This window comes from Herpailurus yagouaroundi, unplaced genomic scaffold, assembly GCF_014898765.1.
Source record: "Herpailurus yagouaroundi ecotype Mexico unplaced genomic scaffold, PumYag 29, whole genome shotgun sequence".
Taxonomy (NCBI): Eukaryota; Metazoa; Chordata; class Mammalia; order Carnivora; family Felidae; genus Herpailurus; species Herpailurus yagouaroundi.
The window spans coordinates 62,231,764-62,251,460 of NW_024412377.1; the positions used below are offsets into that span (position 1 = coordinate 62,231,764).

The 19,697-nt window shown below is 49.8% G+C and overlaps 1 protein-coding gene and 1 long non-coding RNA gene across 2 annotated transcripts in view; one reads left to right on the forward strand and one right to left on the reverse strand.

Annotated features, from left to right (window-relative positions):
* Positions 1-19,697, reverse strand: part of STK10 (serine/threonine kinase 10) — a 117,445-nt gene that overhangs the window by 44,002 nt on the left and 53,746 nt on the right. The window contains exon 4 of the mRNA XM_040444982.1: positions 14,607-14,756. Coding sequence (XP_040300916.1) covers positions 14,607-14,756 — 150 coding nt within the window. The remainder of the gene's footprint in view (positions 1-14,606; positions 14,757-19,697) is intronic.
* On the forward strand, positions 1,900-2,688 carry LOC121011041 (uncharacterized). The gene is made up of 3 exons (XR_005781470.1): positions 1,900-2,102; positions 2,301-2,384; positions 2,597-2,688. It is a non-coding gene; the product is annotated as an uncharacterized LOC121011041 (long non-coding RNA).

The following is a 19,697-nucleotide window of genomic DNA, read 5'->3' on the forward strand; positions in this document are numbered from 1 at the left end:
ACACACACACACACACACACACACACACACACACACACACACACACAAAGAAACTGAGAGAGAGGTAAGAAAGATAAGGTAAAGGGTAAACAACTGAGCAGATTAAGGAAAGTGTGATGGGGCATCTGGGTGGCTCAGTCAATTAAGCATCGACTCTTGATTTCAGCTCAGGTCATGATTTCACGTTCATGAAACGGAGCCCCGCATCAGGCTCTGTGCCGACAGCACTGCGGACCCTGCTTAAGACTCTCTCGGGGCGCCTGGGTGGCTTGGTCGGTTGGGCGTCCGACTTTGGCTCAGGTCATGATCTCATGGTCTGTGGGTTCGAGCCCTGCGTCGGGCTCTGTGCTGACTGCTCGGAGCCTGGAGCCTGTTTCGGATTCTGTGTCTCCCTCTCTCTCTGCCCCTCCCCTGTTCATGCTCTGTCTCTCTCTGTCTCAAAAATGAATAAACGTTAAAAAATTAAAAAAAAAAAAAAAAAAGACTCTCTCTCCCTCTGCCTCTGTCCCTCCTCTGCTCTCTCTCTCTCTCAAAAAAGAAAAGTAAAGTGTGATGTACTAGCATATGATGGAGTATTTTATAGGCATTAAAATTAGTTTTGAAGTATTTTTATTCAGTATTTTAACACTGAATTACACGTACGAATACATATCAATATTAAATGTTTAGTATGTATTTAACATTTGATATTATTTAACATGTATTTAAATATGTCAATATTTAACACCATATTAAGATATTGTATTTATAGACATAGAAGGTGCAGCAGGAAAGGGGAGGACGCACAGCTGAACAGTGTGTGGTTGGCGCGATGGTCCCTTCCCCCACAAAAAAAGGGCAAAATATACATGAACGGACTTGGAGGAAATACACCAACTGGCTAAAATGGTTGTGTGTGGATCATGAGACCAGGCTAGGTTTCTTCTACTTTTCTGAATTCTTCAGGTTTCCCATGATGAACATACAAGACTTTCAGGACTAACAAAAATTAAATGTATCTTTAAGCCATCCAACAGCACCAGCCAGTCTTCCTTCACAAGCCTAATATTAAGAGAAGAGTCCAATGCCACATGCTCAGTTGGAGCATGTGACTCTTGATCTCGGGGTTGGGAGTTCAAGCCCCATGTTGGGCATAGGGACTACGTAAAAAAATCTTTTTGGGGGTGCCTGGGTGGCTCAGTCGGTTTAAGCGTCCAACTTCGGCACAGGTCATGATCTCACGGTTGGTGGGTTTGAGCCCCACGTCAGGCTCTGTGCTGACTGGAGCCTGCTTCGGATTCTATGTCTCTCTCTCTCTCTGCCCCTCCCCGCTTGCACTCTGCACGTGTGCACGCTCTCTCTCTCCCTCTCTCTCAAAAATAAAAAGTAAACAAAAAATTTTTAATAAAATAAAATCTTAAAAAGAGACTTTTTTTAAAGCATTCCAACTAGTAAGTTAACATAAACTTTTGTATGGCAGAAAAAACAGGTAAGTTTCATCTTGATTAAAAAATAAATTCAAGAGGAAGCAACACCTTGAGCAGACTGCTGCTGCTTAATTCAAAGCAAGACAAGTTGCAAAGCTGTTACAACTGCCAGCCGCCCCAGAAGCCTGTCTAGGTCTTGAAATGAGCTGGCCCGAACCACAGTCACATAACAACTGCTGTCCTGGAGAGCTTGAATCAGACCCACAATTTCAAACCAGGAAGGAGCATAATGCTAAGAGCATAGGCCTGAATACCAGAGAGCTGGTTCCAGTCTCAGCTCTTCTTTTTTTTTTTTTTTAACATTTATTTATTGTTGAGAGACAGAGCATGAGCAGGGGTGGGGTAGAGAGAGAGGCAGACACAGAATCTGAAGCAAGTTCCAGGCTCTGGGCTGTCAGCACAGAGGCCAACGCAGGGCTCGAACTCACGAACTGCGAGATCATGACCTGAGCTGAAGTCAGACGCTTAACCGACGGAGCCACCCAGGTGCCCCTGGGCTCTTCTTTTTCATTGGTTCATTCACCTATTCATCAGGGTGCCATCTGGAGGCAGGCATCAGCCAGGAGCAAACTAAGTCCTTGCCCTCAGCAGCTCAAAGTTTAGTGGTGGAAGGAGAGGACAACCGGACAAACACCAGTAAGTACATATTCCTAACTGTGTAAAGGGTGGAAAGATAACGGTCAGAGAAGTGAGAGAGAGACAGACAGACAGACAGACAGTGAGCGGGAGAGAGCACAAACAGGGAAGGAAGGAGTGAATATTAACTGAACATCTATTATGTGCCAGGCATCCATTCATTCAACACATATTAATTGAACATCTATTACGTTCTAGGTGCAGGAGTGAACCAAAATCTTCACCCTGGTGTGGCTTGCTACTCTAGCAGTAAAAACAGGCCCTCCACAAGCCCCACGGCAGGTGAGAGGCGGACGGACGGTTCTTTTAGACAGGAAGTCAAGATCTCAGGGAAGAGATTTACAGACAGGGATGACAAATGGGCTGAAGGGCCTGGAAGGGGCAAGGCAGAGTGGCTAGAGGGAGAGGAGGTGGCAGCAGAGAAGGCAGGAGACAGGCAGGGGTCAGGACAGTTAGTACACCTCTGACCCTCAGTTTCCCTGTCTGTGATACAGGGGTGGTGATTCCGTAGAACTACTCTGTAGGGTTGCCACGAGGATTCAATGACACACATGAGGCACTCAGCTCCAAGCCCAGCGCTGTGTAAATGCCCTGTCCACGGGGCACGTGAGCCAGCAGACTCAAGAATCTTAGACTGGAGCCTGGCTGAGGGTCCTGCGAATGGTCAGGAAAGCTGGTCTCTGAGCCCGGTCAAGGCTAAGTAGATGGCAGGTGCTCCGTCAGCTGATGACAGGCCCAGAGGGACCAACGGCTGTGGCAGAGTGAGGTTCAAAACCAGGAAACCCACAGGAGAACCTGGCTCTGCTGAGGACTACCTGGGAGGCCAGGACAAGTCGCCACCGCTCCGGGCTCCTGGGTAAGAACGGGGGGGGGGGCCTGCCTTACCTCCTCCCTACGGGGCCCCTGCAAACACCAACAATGGGCAGCACAGATTTCCTAGGAAATCTTTTGGGAGCAGTGTCTGCCTCTCAGACCCAGCGTGAGGCTCCCTGGAGCTGGAGGCAGGAGCCACTCCCCCACCAGGGTCTCCATTCCCCACCTGAGAAGAAAGAGGAAAAGCAGAAACCACCACAGTTTTGCAACGACACACAGCTGGTCTCCAAGGCCCTCCCTTAGGCATGAGCCAGCCAGCCTCTTGGATGGCGGCTACTTCCGCTTCTGCCCCACGTCTGCCCCCCACGACGGGGCCCACCCAGGAGGGTGGGGCGGCCCCTCCCGGCAGCCCTGGGACTTCAGGCTGCCTGAATGGTGTTTACAGGAGGCGTCCCCTGACAGGTGGGGGGCTGCCTCCGACAGCTCAAAGGGGCTTTTCCCCATGCAGTCTCTTCTAATGCAAACACTCCTCTGTCCTTCTCCTGTTTCACAAGGATCAGAAGCAAGGGCAGCAGGTAGGAAGGTGGGGCCTGTTTCATAAGTTATCATCTCCATAAGGAAAGAGGTCATTTCTGCTGTATCCAGAGCTGCACTGCGGGCACAGCTGGCACAGGAAGTACAGCTGAATCAATGAACGGACGGACTTTGCTAGACCGCCTCTTATGTTTGGGAAAAAATAACTGGTTTGGGGTGCCTGGGTGGCTCAGTCAGTTAAGTGTCCGACTCTTGATTTCAGCTCAGGTCATGATCTCAGGGTCGCAGCATCAAGCCCCGCATCAGGCTCCATGCTAAGGGTGGAGCCTGCTTAAGATTCTCTCTCTCTTCCTCTGCCCCATTCCCCTGCTCGCTCGCTCGCTCTCTCAATCTCTAAAACAAACAAATAAATAAATAAAACTGGGTTTTAAGAAATATATTTGTTGCTTCTCCAAAGAGATTGTTAAAAAAAAAAAAAAAAGAAAGAAATATATTTGACACAGCGATTCTCTTTCTAGAAATAGATTCCCCCAAATCATGTTTATAATATATATGGAAGCTTACAGAAGCATTATTGGAAAGAGTAAGAAATTGGAAAGCACCCAGTTGTTGTCAAAGCTGAGCTGGCAAAGGAGTTAGAAAAACTGTGGTGCGGCCCAGCCGTGAACTAGTATGCAGCCCTTAAAAAAAAAATGAGGTTGCAGGGGCACCTGGGTGGCTCAGTCAAGCGTCCAACTCATGCTTTCGGCTCAGGTCACCAACCCAGGGTCATGAGATCGAGCCCCACATGGGGCTCCACACTGAGTGTAAGCCTGCTTGATAGTCTCTCTCCCCCCACCCCCCGGCCCTCTCCCCCACCTAAAAAAATACATATATCAAAAAAAAAAAAAAGGATGGGGCGCCTGGGTGGCACAGTCGGTTGAGCATCTGACTTCAGCCAGGTCACGATCTCGCGGTCCGTGAGTTCGAGCCCCGCGTCGGGCTCTGGGCTGATGGCTCAGAGCCTGGAGCCTGCTTCCGATTCTGTGTCTCCCTCTCTCTCTGCCCCTCCCCTGCTCATGCTGTCTCTCTCTCTCTCTCTCTCTCTCAAAAATAAATAAACATTTAAAAAAAAAAAAAAAAAGGAAATTGCATTTGTATGTACTAACTTGGGACTTCATCCATAACATGTTGCCCTGAACATGATGGTGATTGATGCAAGAATTCCAGTTGTATTTTAAAAGAAAGACATACACATACTGTGTGCACACATACACCCACAAACTCAGAACAGGGTCTGTGAGGTTATACATCAAACCTAATGGTAACCACCTCCTCAGAAGCAGGATTTGGGGAGAGCACACAAGGGGGTCTTACATTTTTCTTTTAAACATTTTTTTTAACGTTTATTTATTTATTTTGAGAGAAAGAGACAGAGAACGCATGTGCTCCCAAGCCGAAGAGGAGCAGAGAAAGCGAGGGAGATAAAGAATCCCAAGCAGGCTCCGCATTGTTACAGTTCGTGAGACCATGACCTGAGATGAAATCAAGAGTTGGATCCCTTAACCAACTGAGCCACCCAGGTGCCCCGGGTCTTACATTTTTTAACTTTAGATGCTTTTATTCTTTAAAATGTTTCTGATAGGGGCGCCTGGGTGGCGCAGTCGGTTAAGCGTCCGACTTCAGCCAGGTCACGATCTCGCGGTCCGGGAGTTCGAGCCCCGCGTCAGGCTCTGGGCTGATGGCTTGGAGCCTGGAGCCTGTTTCCGATTCTGTGTCTCCCTCTCTCTCTGCCCCTCCCCCGTTCATGCTCTGTCTCTCTCCGTCCCAAAGATAAATAAACGTTGAAAAAAAAATAAAATAAAATAAAATAAAATAAAATAAATAAAATAAAATGTTTCTGATAAAGAGGACACCGCTTTTCTGGCTTAAAAAGCTGAAATGCACGTAGCAGAAGTCTTTTAGGTTTGTGGGTTCTTGTTTTTGCTTTTTGAGTAAAACCCAGTGGGAGCCAGGATGTGGTGAGAGAACTTCACACTCGCCGGGGGTGAGCTGCGCACACTGGACGGAGGGCACACTGACTGCAGGGATTAGCAAAAACCTGACACGCTGCACACGCCCAACAGTCGTAACAAACACTAATATTTACTGAGAACTTGCCAGGTGCACAGCACTGTGCAGACTTCTGCACATCACTTACATCTTCCTCTGCAAATCATTTTGCATATCATGCGCATATATATATCCCTGTGCAGATCATTTATAGCCAGGACCCTCGGAGCAGGGAAAATTATTATCCCCCTTCTCTACAGATGAGAAAACTGAGGAGCTTGCAGATGGTTACCCAGCTCTAAGGACAGACATATGCTAAGTCTGTGCTTTTTTTTTTTTTTTAAATGTTTATTTTTGAGAGACAGAGACAGAGTGCAAGTGGGGAAGGGGCAGGGAGAGGGAGACACAGAATCCAAAGCAGGCTCCAGGCTCCGAGCTGGCAGCACAGAGCCTGATGCGGGGCTCGAACCCACGAACCGTGAGATCATGACCTGAGCTGAAGTCGGATGCTTAACCGACTGGGCCACCCAAGGCATCCCGAAGTCTGTGCTCTTTACCACTATCAGGTTCTACCATTCTGTGCGCAGAAAAAATACTGAAAGGAAGACTAGGGTGGTGCATTGTGGCAACATCAGGAATGACTTTCACGTCCTTCTTTGTGGGTCTTATTCCAGACTGTCTGGAATTCTAGACTGTCCAGACTGTATCAATCTATATACTCGTTTATAAATATGTTTTTCTTATGACCAAAGCAATGCTGCTTATCAAAAATCCAAACATTTACAGATTCGAAAGTCTCCATAATCCTGGCAGGGATAAACACTTTAAGTGTTTGCTGCACACAGCTCCATGTTTATTTACATAAATAAGAAGTATATGCGTAAATAAAAATACTTTTGAAAAATAAAACCAGATGAAGCCTACTATCTTGCAGCTTGTGTTTTGTCCCTTCACGGTGTGTACATACATTTTTACAAGAGATTACACATTTCCTACAATTTTCAGTAGCTGAAGAAGACTTCATTGTAGGATAGTACCATAACTCTACAGGAATTAGCTGGATCATTTCTCATTTCTTGCTGTTACAAATATTGTTGCAATGGGTATCATTGTACATATCTTCCTATACATAAATCCCACATATTACTTTTATAAACAAAAAAAAAATCACACAATGTAAGAAGTTATATATTATACACACACACACACACACACACACACACACACACACACACAGAGCCGTGAACTTAGACTGTATGGAGATATGTAACAGAAACTCTCATCTGTCCCCTTAACTGCAGATGACCAAAAGAATCCAAGGTAAAAGGAGCCTTTTCCCAGATAATGTCAGGCCAGTTAAAGGCAAACCGCCTTCCCTCCTGGACCCTCTACCCCAGGCCAGTGAGTCTATAGGCCAGCATGGTCAGGGCGTACCCTGGGATTTAGGTCTGAGAACCTTCTAGGTGGTCCTCAACCACAGGGTGCTGTGAGTACCAGGATGTTTGAAAGTGGGTGGGGGTGGTCTGGCTGTCACATGAAGGCGAGTGTTCCTGCCATTTCACGGGGGAGAACCTCCTAAGGTAAAAATGGTCTCATCTAAAATGCCAGCAGTGGTCCCGTGGACAAACGCCAGCCAGGGTCCTCATGGTGCCAACAGGGAAGCGAAACCTAGAGAGGGTGAGGGACCCGCTGAAAGTGAGCTGGGGACAGGAGAAAACAAAGGCTTTGCCCCCAGCCCTGGAATCCCACCGGCCCTCCTCCTCAGGATTACAGCACCAGCTCATTAACAGGGAGGCCCCACCACGGCACCCAAGTGACTTCTCTGAATTAGCAGCACGGTCTGCCTCTCCAGAAGGCAGCTTTCCTGCCTCTGCTGTCACGGAGACAGCACCTGGCAGGAAAACGAGAAGATTCTGTGATCTGAGACAAACTGCTTCATGTTTCTGAGCCTCAGTTTCCTCATCTAGGAAACAGGCATCATATTAGGTAGCCAAATGTGAGGCTGACCGAGCTGCTCTATTTTTCTGTTTCCATGTTTATTTTCTTTTGTTTATTAGATACACATGACCACTATAGAAGCCTTTGTTTTCCCATTCATTCCGGTCCACGTTCAGCCTCCCAGCCCCGCGGCCTTCACTGACTCTCTCTTTCCTCCCCTACATAACCCTGTCTTTTTCTGGTATTTTCTCCCTCAACCTCAATTACACATTCAGAACTCTGTTCTTGCTTCCAACAGGCTGTGCCAGTCTATGGGGGACAACAATTTGGTTTTCTGGTCAGTGCAAATCTACTTTCCTTCTGGAAAACCATCCAACCCACCCCAACCACACTCTTCCATGGAGAGGACGAGGGAATGGGGTGGGTTAATACTTCCATATTGCTACCTGACCCCTCTTCCTTCCCAGAGAAGCCCTCCTTACTGGACCTTGTCGATTGATCCAGAGGGTCTATGCCCACACCAACGTAGGCCAATCAGAATCCTTCACTGGGATTTTTTTTTTTTAATATTTATTTTTGGGAGAGAAAGAAACAGAATGTGACCAAGGGATGGGGCAGAGAGAAAGGGAGACACAGAGTCCAAAGCAGGCTCCAGGCTCTGAGCTGTCAGCACAGAGCCCCGACGCAGGACTCAAACTCATGAACCCTGAGATCACAACTGAGCCAAAGTCAGACGCTTAGCTCACTGAGCCACCCACACACCCCTCACTGGGATTATTAACCGGAGACCTGAAATGGTGAGGTTCCGATGATCAACCTTCAGAAGATGATGCTGGGAAAATTAAAACTAGCCCTAGCCAGATGCTTATGGGGCTGGTCAGGGCCTAACCAGAGCCTAACCACAGAAAGGCAGACCAGAGAGAGTCTCAGGAGCGTTTGTGTTCCAGGGTTCAACTGCCCTGGATGCCCAGGTGATCTCTTCCCCAACACAGAGGCACATTCTCCTGTCTGCCTTCGATCACAGGAGAACGGTTCTCATCATTTGTTGCTACAATAAGGTAATGGTTAAGCACGTGGGCTCTGAAGCCAGATGCGCTGGTCTGAACCCCAGTTGTGCCTCTTACTGGCTGTACGATCTGGAGTTAAGTCAACCTCTTTAGACGCCAGGTATCTCCATCTCCTCTGTAAAATGTTAGCAGTGGTCTTTAAGGACGAAATGAATTACTACATATCAAACACCGGTTCGGTACATGATAGTCATAGTGAGAGAACCAGGTCACCAGCCCGCTGGCTGCAGCAAGCAGGAATTCTGGGTTGGGGGTCAAGGTGGGGGTGAGGGGCAGGTAATGGGTTCCCGCCAGGCCCACTTGCCTGGCCTCCTATGCATCAGGGGGACTTTGGGAATTAGGAATCCTGCAGTAATCATAACGTGGTAAAGTGACGACAATGCTATAGAAACTACCACTGACTGGTACCCAGGTTCTGGGCTGAGCATTTTGACTTTTAGGCCAGTCTGGACTCCTGCTTAGAATGTGAAAGACTCCAAAAGTAAAATTCTCCTCCCATCTTCAGAGATGCACCACTGGGGAGAGGAACACAGACTCTCCAGAGAAGAGGGAACACTGTCTCTCATAGCAGCGTCTCTGAAATGTCCCTAGGCCCAAGAAGGAAACCTAACGTTTGCTGGCCCCTCTCTGTGTAGATGCTTTTTAAAAAATGTTTATTTTTGAGAGGGGGGGCGAGGGGAAGGGGCAAAGAGAGACAGGAAGAGAGAGACAGAACCCCAAGCAGGCTCCACACTGTCAGCGCGGAGCCCGACACGGGGCTCGAACCCACGAACCCGCGAGATCATGACCTGAGCTGAAATCAAGTGTCGGACACTCAACCGCCTGAGCCAGCCAGGCGCCCCACCTGCAGATCCACGCTCTGTGTGCACGGTCTCACTACACTGTCATACGAATCCCGTGAGATGGGAACTGTTACCACACTCTTGACTTTGAGAAACTGATGCCCAAAAGGGTGAGGTGACTCACCCAAAGTCACCCAAGATGACATGGCAGATCCGGGGCCAGAACACGGTTCTTCAGACCGCAGCGTCCACACCCCACCGAATATCCCAATGGTCTCTGGGCAGCAGGCGTGCTTCCTCTCTCTCTCTCTGCGCCTATGGGTTCCCACTGGTCATCAGAAATCGCTTCCGCCCCACTCAGAGCGGGAGCTCGTGCCTTCCTTGGCAATGACCAAATGAGCCTCAGGGAAGTCTGGTATGAACAAGGAAGAAAGCAAAGTGTCTAGCAGCAGAAAAGGACATAACCCTGAGCCTCCCTGTGACAGTACATTGCATACTTCACCCGACTGGTCCCAACTAACCCTGAGAGGCGATCTACTGTTACACCCATTGCACAGATCGAAGAACTGAGATTTGGATAGTTACGTACGGTTCTCCGGCTCGAGGTGGCAGAGCCAGGACTTGAACCGTGCCTGTCTGTCTAGAGCCCACGCTCTGCTCAGCTCTCTGTGCTGCTTTTCACTCTATTCTCACTCCACTGAGAAGCCTGGGTGTGGCCCTTGCTTGGGAGAGAGATCTGCTAAGCAACGGTCTTATGCATCCCTGAGTTATATAAGGACATGGGGGGGAGGGGGCCTCAGGGTCCGAGGCAGTCTCAAGAAGCCAGCAAGAGTCAGTCAAGCTGCCACTGTGTCTCCCAGGCCTCCTCCACTGCTCCTCCAGGCTGCAGATTCCAGGCCCAAGGGGGTTGGGGAATTTTCCAAAACAAAACAACAGGCCCCGGCAGGCGTGCACATCACGGCTCCCAGGGCTCCGTGAAATCGTGTAAATACTCACACTCAACTCTCCCTGCACTTTTTGCCTTTTTCATTGGCTTCCTGGTGTTCTCAACTGCATATGCCAAGTCATTTGGAAACCTGATGCACCCGTCTGCTTCCATCCGGCCCTCTGCTAGGCTCTGAGTGAGATTCTGGAGTCCGCTCGGCGGGTCAGTTCAGTGCCCTCCAGATTTAGGGGGTGTGTAGGGGGAGATGGCAACGGGAGATGAAAACCCCATGGGGACACCTCAGCCCAAGACTGCTGGGACCCTCCCTCCCTCCCTGCCCCGACCAGGGCCTCTCTGCTCTGACTGGCTGGTCCTGACCCAGGTTTGCTGTGTGCTGCCTCCTCCAAGTGAGAAGTTCTTGAAGATTGGAGCTGAAGGTTACCCTTGAACCCCTCGGAGCACAAGAGGCTCTCTTCTGCCCACCCCCCCATACTCCCTGAGCCTGAAGGCAAAGGCACTCCCCAACCTGGCCCCTCCCTGACCGCCCACACTCCACCCCTGAATGAGCCCAACCACTGGCAGCTGTGAAGTCAGAAAGACCCGAGTCCCAACCCTGCTACTTCTCCTCCCTCACGGTCTGAACTCAGTGTCCTCATCTATGCTGGGTACAGTCCCTCCCCTCCCCACACTCCTGCCCAGTACCCCCTGGAGTGCAGATTAAATGACCCATCTAGAAAGTGCCTCTTCTGATGGCTGGCATCTAGTGGGTGCTTCATAAACCCAGTTAAGTGTGCATTATCTTTTTTTAATGTTTATTTTTTATTTTTCAGAGAGCATGGGGAGAGGGGCAGAGAGATGGGGCGGGGGGGGGGGGGGGGACAGGATCCGAAGTGGGCTCTGTGCTGACAGCAGAGAGCCCTGACACGGGGCTCGAACTCACGAACCATGAGATCATGACCTGAGCCGAAGTCAGATGCTTAACTGATTGAGCCAACCAGGTGCCCCAATGTGTATCATTTTTATTATCAGTCCCCCCAAAATATTCTGCTGCTCTTTACTTCCATGCCCCTGCCTGCTAGGCTCCTTCTTCCTGGCTTGCCCTGCCCAACCTGGTTTACCTGGCAAATACCTATCCGCCTCTCGCAACTCAGCTCAAACTATCCTCCTACCAAAGCCTCTTCTAAGCCCACACCTCCAGGCTCAGGTGGAAGAACCGAGCCCCCCACCACCATAAACTCCCCACTCCAGCCCTGATGCTCTCAAGTGTCTCCCCACTGCCTGGGAACTCGGCAGGAGCAGGAAGGAGACCAGAATCTCACTCCCTTCCAGTTCCCAGAGCCCAGCACAGGGCCTGGCACACAGCAGACACGTAAGGAAACAACAGTAATGACAGCTGGCCTTTACAGAGAGCTTGCTACACATACACCTGCTTGTAACTGGTATCACAACCTTCCAACAGATGTTTTATTATCATTCGCATTTTACAGATGTGGAAATGGAAAAGCAGCGAGGTTAGGTGGCTTTACCAAGGTCACAGACCTAGAGGCAGACTTAGGATTTGAACTCAGGACTCTCTGACTAGAGTGCATGCTCTTAACCATTCCAGGTAAAAGAAGGAATACGGAGAAAGAAGGGCCACAGGGATGTGAGCTGACCCCCGGAAGGTACCAGGACATAGCACAGGGTGTGACCCTCCCTGCTCACGCCTGGTCTGAGAAACTTTTTCATACTGCTGGTTTCAAGACAGAACCAACCCTACCCTCTGGACAACAGAGCATTTCTAACAAGCTGCCAGGTCAGGCTGCTGCTACCACCAACCATACTTTGGATAGCGAGGGTCAAAAGTGGTGGTTGTCACAGTGGTCCCATCAGTACTGCTGCACGTGGGAGCTTATTAGAAATGCAAGTTCTGGGGCCCCTGAGAAACTCAGTTGGCTAAACTTCCGACTCCTGATTTCGGCTCAGGTCAGGATCTCACGGTTTGTGGGTTTGAGCTCTGCGTCAGGCTCTGTGCTCACCGTGTGGAGCCTGCTTGGGATTCTCTCTCTCCTTCTCTCTGCTCCTCTCCCATTTGTGCTCTCTCTCTCTCAAAATAAATGAATAAACTTTAAAAAAGGAAGGAAGGAAGGAAGGAGGGAGGGAGGGAGGAAGGAAAAGAGAAAGAAAGAAAGAAAGAAAGAAAGAAAGAAAGAGAAAGAAAGAAAGAGGGAGGAAGGAATGGAAGGAAGGAAGGAAGGAAGGAAGGAAGGAAGGAAGGAAGGAAGGAAGGAAGGAAGGAAAGTTCTTGGGCCCCACCCAAGACAGAAACGCTGGCGTTAACACCCAGCAATCTGAGTGTTGGGAGCCCTCCAGAGGACTAAAATGCACTAAGTCTGAGAACCCACTAGAACTGCATCCATTTTGTAAGGCCCAGCCCCACCCTAAGGATCGAAGCGCTCATGGAGGGGAGTGCGGTGATGTGGGCGAGCCCTGGGAAGCAAGCCAGCGGGCCCTGGGGTCGGCCCTGGCTCTGTCCTTACTAGCTCTCTGACCCAGGGCAGGTCCCCACCCTCTGAGCTTCAGAGCCCTCAAAGCAAGGATGCTGGGAGCTGCTCTCCTGTGGCAGAAGATGTACTAGATGATTGCACTGCACCATTTCTGTTCCAACCCTCATGATGATCCCTGCAGTTCTCCATCACAGGGACTCAACGCTGGTGCAGTTTCTTGTGGCCATGATGCAAATTGTTCCTTACAGCTACGCAGGTTACCACTAGAGAAAGTACAATAGTGACGTTCCTATGCTGGAAGGACACGGTCGAGGGAGGGAGAGAGGTGCGGACGAATGAGTGATTTAGCCACCAGGAAGGTGTTACTAGAAAAGAGCGGAATGAAGTCGAACTGTCTCTCTGTCACTGACAGACAAAACATCTCTCTGTCCGGACACGCTTCCACTGGCAGAGACGTATGCACATGTGATCTGGGAGGACAACCAGTGCCAACTTCTGGAGAATGAGATTGGAGGGACTTCCAGGCTCTCCCCTCCCAACGTTCCTGTACTGTGTAAGTTTTGGATAATAAACATGTATGATTTTCCATCAAACAATAAAAGCCATTAGTTAAGAAACAGCATTACAGGGGCGCCTGGGTGGCTCAGTCGATTAAGTGCATCGGACTTGATTTCGACCCGGGTGGTGAGCTCACGGTGGTGAGATTGAGCCCCACATCAGGCTCTGTGCCAGCAGCACGGAGCCTGCCTGGGATTCTCTCTCTCCCCCTCTGCCCCTTCCCTCTCGTGTTTACACTCTCTCTCTCAAAATAAATAAATAAATAAATAAATAAATAAATAAATAAATAAATAAATAAACATTTTTTAAAAAAGGAAATAGCATTATAAGCATATTATTGATCAATGCAGGAGTAAATAGGACAAGAGTTCAGTGTCATTGGTGGAAATGGATGGGGAAAGAGGTGGTGGTAGCAGATGAGGTGTGCCTGTGTTATTTTGGTTAAAAAAAAAAAAAAAAGTATTAAAAACACAAAGAAATTCTGACACCTGCTACAACACGGATGAACCTCAAGGACATTATGCTGAGTGAAACAAGCCAGAAACGAAAGCACAAATGATTGCACTTATAGGAGGTCCCTAGAACAGTCAAAATCATAGACAAAATGTAGAATGGAGGTGACCAGGGCCTGGAGGTGGGGGTTAGTGTTTAATGGGGACTGTGTTTCAGTCTGGGATGACGGAAAGTTCCTGGAGACAGATGGTCGTGATGGCTGCACGACAACGTGAACGTACTTCATGCCATTGACCTGGACACTTAAAAACTACACTTCAAAGTTAAGGTGATCAATTTTATGTCACACGCATTTTACCACAATCTGAAAAAAAAAAAAAAAAAAGAAAGAAAGAAAGAAAACCCAAGGAGAGAAGAGACGAAAACAAAAAAAGGTTTGTTTCGACACATACGCCTGACGTCCTATTTTTCTACCTGCGAACGGAGGCGGACTCGTCCCTCTGTCCGCCACTCTCACTCAAATTCTCTAGATTAGAAGCAGGAGCAAAAGGGTCAGACCAGCACCTCCCACAGGACACCACCAGCCTCATGGGCAGATCCCTGGCGAGGGGCCGTCCTGGGCGCTGGAGGATGGTGAGCCCCAGATGCCAGGGGTCTCCCTTGTCCCTAGTTGTGACAACCAAATGTTCCTGGGGGACAAAAATCACCCTCAGTTAAGAACCAGTGGGTGAGACCGAGCCAATGGGAATCATCCTGTGGCCCGGGGCAGGTGGCGGAAAGACCAGCGACATCTCGGGCCGCCGTGGGAGTGAAGATCCCACACGCACTCCCTCCTGCCCACAGAGGCCAGGCTGACAACCCCCAGGCGGGCCCCGTGGGGCTCTGCCTTCCTGTCCTCACCCACAGACACCCCGTACCCAGCCTGATGTCTCCCTCGAGGGTCATCAGCACATTGCCAGCTTTCAGATCCCGGTGGATGATCCTCTTGCCGTGCAGAAAGTTGAGGGCTTCCAGCATCTGGCGGCAAACCACCTGAATCTGGGGCTCGGTGAGGCCTCTGTCCAGCTCTGGAAACAGACAGGGGAACCACTGTCAATGCAGTGCCCACTACAGGCAGCTGAATGTCAAGGTCATGCCAAGTACAAGAAATACAAAAGCCCCCACCATTACTGAGCACTTGACCACGTACCGAGTTCATTTCTAAACACTCCACATGTTACCTGTTTTGTCCTCAGAGCAACACTATGGAGCAGGCACAATTATTACCTCATTTTACAGAGGAAGAAGCCAAGGCTCAGAAAGGTCAACATACTTGCTCACGGTCACACAGGAAGAAATTCACCGATCTTAGATTCAAGCCAGCCAGTCTGGCTTTAGAACTCAGGTTCATATCAAGAGGCAAAGATCCATTCTGCAAGCAGACAGTCAGTGACACTTACACCATGTCAGGCTCCGTGCCTGGTGCAGGGACACGGAGAGGCACGTGGAAACGGTGAGCAATGCTTGGAACAGAGTGGGATTTGGATGAGGGTTGGGGGTGGACAGGATGGGCAGCAACCCCTTCTGCCTGGGAATTAGGAGGCTCCCCAGGAGAAAGGGGACACATTCAAGCTGTGTCTTGTACGAAGAACAGGTGTTTGAGAGGCGAAAAGGCGAGGCCAGGGCATTCCAGGTCAAGGAAGCAGCAGAAGCAGAGGCCTGGAGGCTGACACGAGCTGGCGTTAAAGAAACGTCCGCTGGCTGGTGGTGGTGTTGGAGGAGCGAAGGTGCTGGAAGGTGAAGGGCTAGTGGGAAGGCCGTCATCAAGAGCCTCTTGTGCGTGAGTCAGGGAGAGAGACACACACACACACACACACACACACACAATGTACAACCCTGTGTCTGCTTTTTAGAGATGGCAGGACCCTTCTCTGAGCAGGTGGGGAGCACTAAGAAGGGCATTCCACACAGGGAGCAGAGCACGTGCAAAGGCCCTTGTTGACCAAAGGGGAAGGATGAGGGGAAAGCGAATCAAGGTCAGAGGTCGGAAGGGCCTGATTTTGCAGGACCTTGCAGGCCATCTATGAGGGTTGCACTTTATTCGAAATGCAATGGGCAGTCCAGGAGAGGCTCGAAGCAAGGCAGAGACCGTCTGATTTTTGCATTTAAAAAAGTCTCCCTCGTGGGGTGAGTGAGGAGCTTGCAGGGAGCTCGGCGGCGGGCCATCGTGGCGGTGCAGGAGGACAAGAAGGCGGCCAAGGCTTCGAAGAGGAAGCATTCTCGACTCAACGGGAGAGGGAGGTGGGAACGACAGAAAGTGGGATTGAGTGGGTGTAGGGGGGGAAGGGCGTGAGAAGATTCAAGGTCAACGTCCTGTGCTCACTGCCCCACTGGCTAGCGGGATTAGTTAGTTCTTGTTGCCACCAGGCCACCTGTGCTGCAGGGAGCTCCCACCGCCCTGCCTGCTGGGTCCTCCGGCTGCAGGTTCCAGGGCTGGCCGGCCAGGGCACTGCTCCCAGGCCTCCCTCCAATCAGGGCAGTCCTCTCCCATCTGTTTTCCCTGGCCGCGCCTGGCCAGAAATCCTGAAGGACAGATCCCACAGGCTTGGTAAAACAAAAACAAAAACAAAAACAAAAACACATGCCAGAGCCAGCAGCAATGCCCTGGGAAGCCTGGCCCCAGACCAGGGGTCCTTCTCTGGGATCCACAACCACTATCCCTCCCTGTGGCCTCAGCCTTAACTCCCATGTCCTGCCATCCACGGACAAGGTTAGAGCCTGGGGAACACCAGGACCACGCAGACTGAGCCTGAACCCAGGTGCTGCCCCTTGCTAGCTATGTGGTTTCTCAAAGGCGCTCCATCCGTCTGTGCCTTCATCTCCCAATCTGTAAAATGGGATGATGGGAATGGACGTAGGCAGGGCCCCAGCGATAAAGCACGTTCACTTCTCAGCACAAAGGACGGCCAATAAAAGGCGATTACTGTTAGGCTGGTCCTGAGATTATGCTGGATTATCTGTGGCCATTTTTTTTAAAGGTCAAACTGTGACCTCTTGTGCCTGATTTATTTACATAAATGAAATCAGAATAAGCAAAGATGATGATGATGATGATGATGATGTTGATGATGGTGGAGATCTCACGGTCATCATTTTCTGAGGTTTTACCAACATATGAGGCCCAGTGTTAGGGACTTGGATGCATTCTTTCAGTTAATCTTCACAATGACCCAACCAGGTAGATATGCCTTATGTAGATAAAATTTATCAACAGTAAAATTCATTTTTGTTTAGGTGTACAATTCTATGAGTTTTGGCAAACGTATATAGTCACGTGACCACCACCACGAATTAGATGCAGAATGTTTCGATCACTCCCCCGAACCCGTGTGTGATCAACATTTCAGGCCCACGTCTCCAGCCCATGAGCTGGAGAAATCATTAGTTTGATTTCTGTCCCCAGTCTTGCCTTTTTTAGAACGTCATATAATTGGAATCATACAGTATGATAAATTCTTGAGATTAATTTTTGATTACACAGCAATACATGAATATTTTCTTCAGATTAAAAAAATCTGCAACACTGCAGATGAGTCCTACGTCTGTTTGAAACCACAGCTAGTCCCACTCCACCCCCTCTCCTCCGCAGGAGGGCTGAGAGCCAAACGTTGAAGAGCCGGCAAGGCAAGGCCAACTGGATCAGAGCAAACACTGGGTGTTAAGTAACCAGCCTGGCCATACAGTGACACGCTCTACATATTCCCCCCATCTCGCAAAGGGGCCAGCCCAGCACCCCACAGCTACCCCACAGAGGAACCTAGAAACAGACCTCAGGTCCCTTGGACCCCAAGTCCAGGCTCGTCACTCTAGGCAACTCTGCAGGGCGATGGGGAGATGCCCGAGGACAGAAAGTACCTCTAAGCAGGGTCAGCGTCTGTGGGAGAGCCCACCCCTCGTCACACAGCTGCAACCAGTTCTCACCTGGTCAGCTCTCCCCATCCCACCTTCTCTTCTCTCACCCTAATTTCTAGAATGCTGATGGTGAGGCGCCTGGGTGACTCAGCCGGTTCAGCATCTGACTTTGGCTTAGGTCACGATCTCACAATTCACGGGTTTGAGCCCCACGTTGGGTTCTCTGCTATTAACGCAAAGCCTGCTTGGGATTCTCTCCCTCCCTCTCTCTCTGCCCCTCCCACACACATGCCGTCTCTAATTCTCCCTCTCTCTCTCAAAAATAAACAAACATTAGGGGCACCTGGGTGGCTCAGTCATTGAGCATCCAACTTCGACTCAGGTCACGATCTCACGGTTCATGAGTCTGAGTCCCACGTTCAGCTCTGTGCTGACAGCTCAGAGCCTGGAGCCTGCTTTGGATTCAGTATCTCCCTCTCTCTCTCTGCCCCTCCCCAACTCGCACTGTCTCACTCTCTCTCAAAAATAAACAAACATTAAAAACAAACAAAAAAAGATTCTCTCTTTCCCTCTCCTTCTGCCCCTCCCCTGCTCACTCTCTCAAAAACAAAAACAAAAACAAAACCCACTTGGGATGCCGATGGCAATGGCAATGCTCCTTTAACTGCTGCCTCCACCAAGAAGAAAACCACCTGGGACTGGAGCAGGAGAACTGAGAGAGCAGCCAGAGAGTGAGTCTGCCTGCAGGCTAAGCCACAGCCTGGGGTCCTGCCCCAGCTATGAATGAGGTCAAGGACCCAGTAAGTGCAAGGTATGTGTACATGTCTTTTCCATCTCTGACATTCTCCCCCCACATGAGCTAAGCTGCATACCTGGAGTAGCAGGAGCTGGTAGATGGCTCCCATTCCCCCCTTCTTTGTGAGTATCTGAACACATGGCCACCAGTTAGAAGACCACATTTCCCAGCCTCCCTTCTAGCTGTGTGCTATTATGTTCTGGCCAATGAGATGTAAATGGAGGTATCATATGGGGCTTCTGTAATGTCTCCTTAAAAAAGTGGAAAGTGTGTTTGTGGAGTTGTCCTATCCTCCCTTCTTCTATCTTGCTGTTCGGAATACAGATATGATTGCTGGAGCTCCTACAGCCACCTTGTCACCATAAACAGAAAGCCAGTATGAGAATGGGACCAACACAGAATAAAGTGGGGCCAAGAGTTGGAGTAGGAAACCATGTTTTTATGAGAACTTGAAAACAAAACAAAACAAAAACTCCTAGATCAAGCTGTGCCTGAAGCTGGCCACCCTTGAACTTTTTAGTTATTTGTGCCAATAAATTCTCCCTCCCAAATCTCCCACCTTTTTTTCCCCCTAAACCAATTTAAAGAGTCCTCTGATCGCCTTATAACCTAGAGAGTCTCAACTCCTACAAGACCACCATTTTTATTTTGTTAATTTCTACCCAGAATGATGAAAATCTTCAAAGGCAGTCTCTGCTGAGAGAAGGAACACCCGAAGTCCGCATCATACATACTCACATCCATCATTTACCCATCTGACAACTCTGGGAGTGTGGTAAGGGGCTCTGCAAGGAAGGCCAGCATTTCTGTATTTCCAGAAAGGGCCGCCACAAATTCAACATTCCTGAGATAAACTCAGGGGGGAAATACCTTCCTCATAGTAAGAGAGTGGCTGAATAGTGCTACATTGTACTGAAAACCTCCCCTCTCCTGAGCCACCGCAAAATCCTAGGCCTGCCTATCAATGCTCTGGGGACCCTCAGCCTCTCCTCACTCACTGCCCACCAAGCCAGCAAGAGCCAGGCTCCTGTCTCAGCCCTGCTGTGGGACTCTGGGACAGCTCCTTAACCCCTCTAAGTGTCAATCTGGTCAGGAAGTCAGATGTGCAATGGACTGAGCTACCCAGGTGCCCCTCTGTAAAAATTTTTTTAATGTTTATTTATCTTTGAGAGAGAGAGAGCGCGCGCGCGCGCGCGCGTGCGCGTGCACAAGCGGGGGAGGGGCAGAGAGAGAGGGAGACACAGAATCCGCAGCAGGCTTCAGGCTCCGAGCTGTCAGCAAAGAGCCCGACGTGGGACTCGAACCCACGAACCGCGAGATC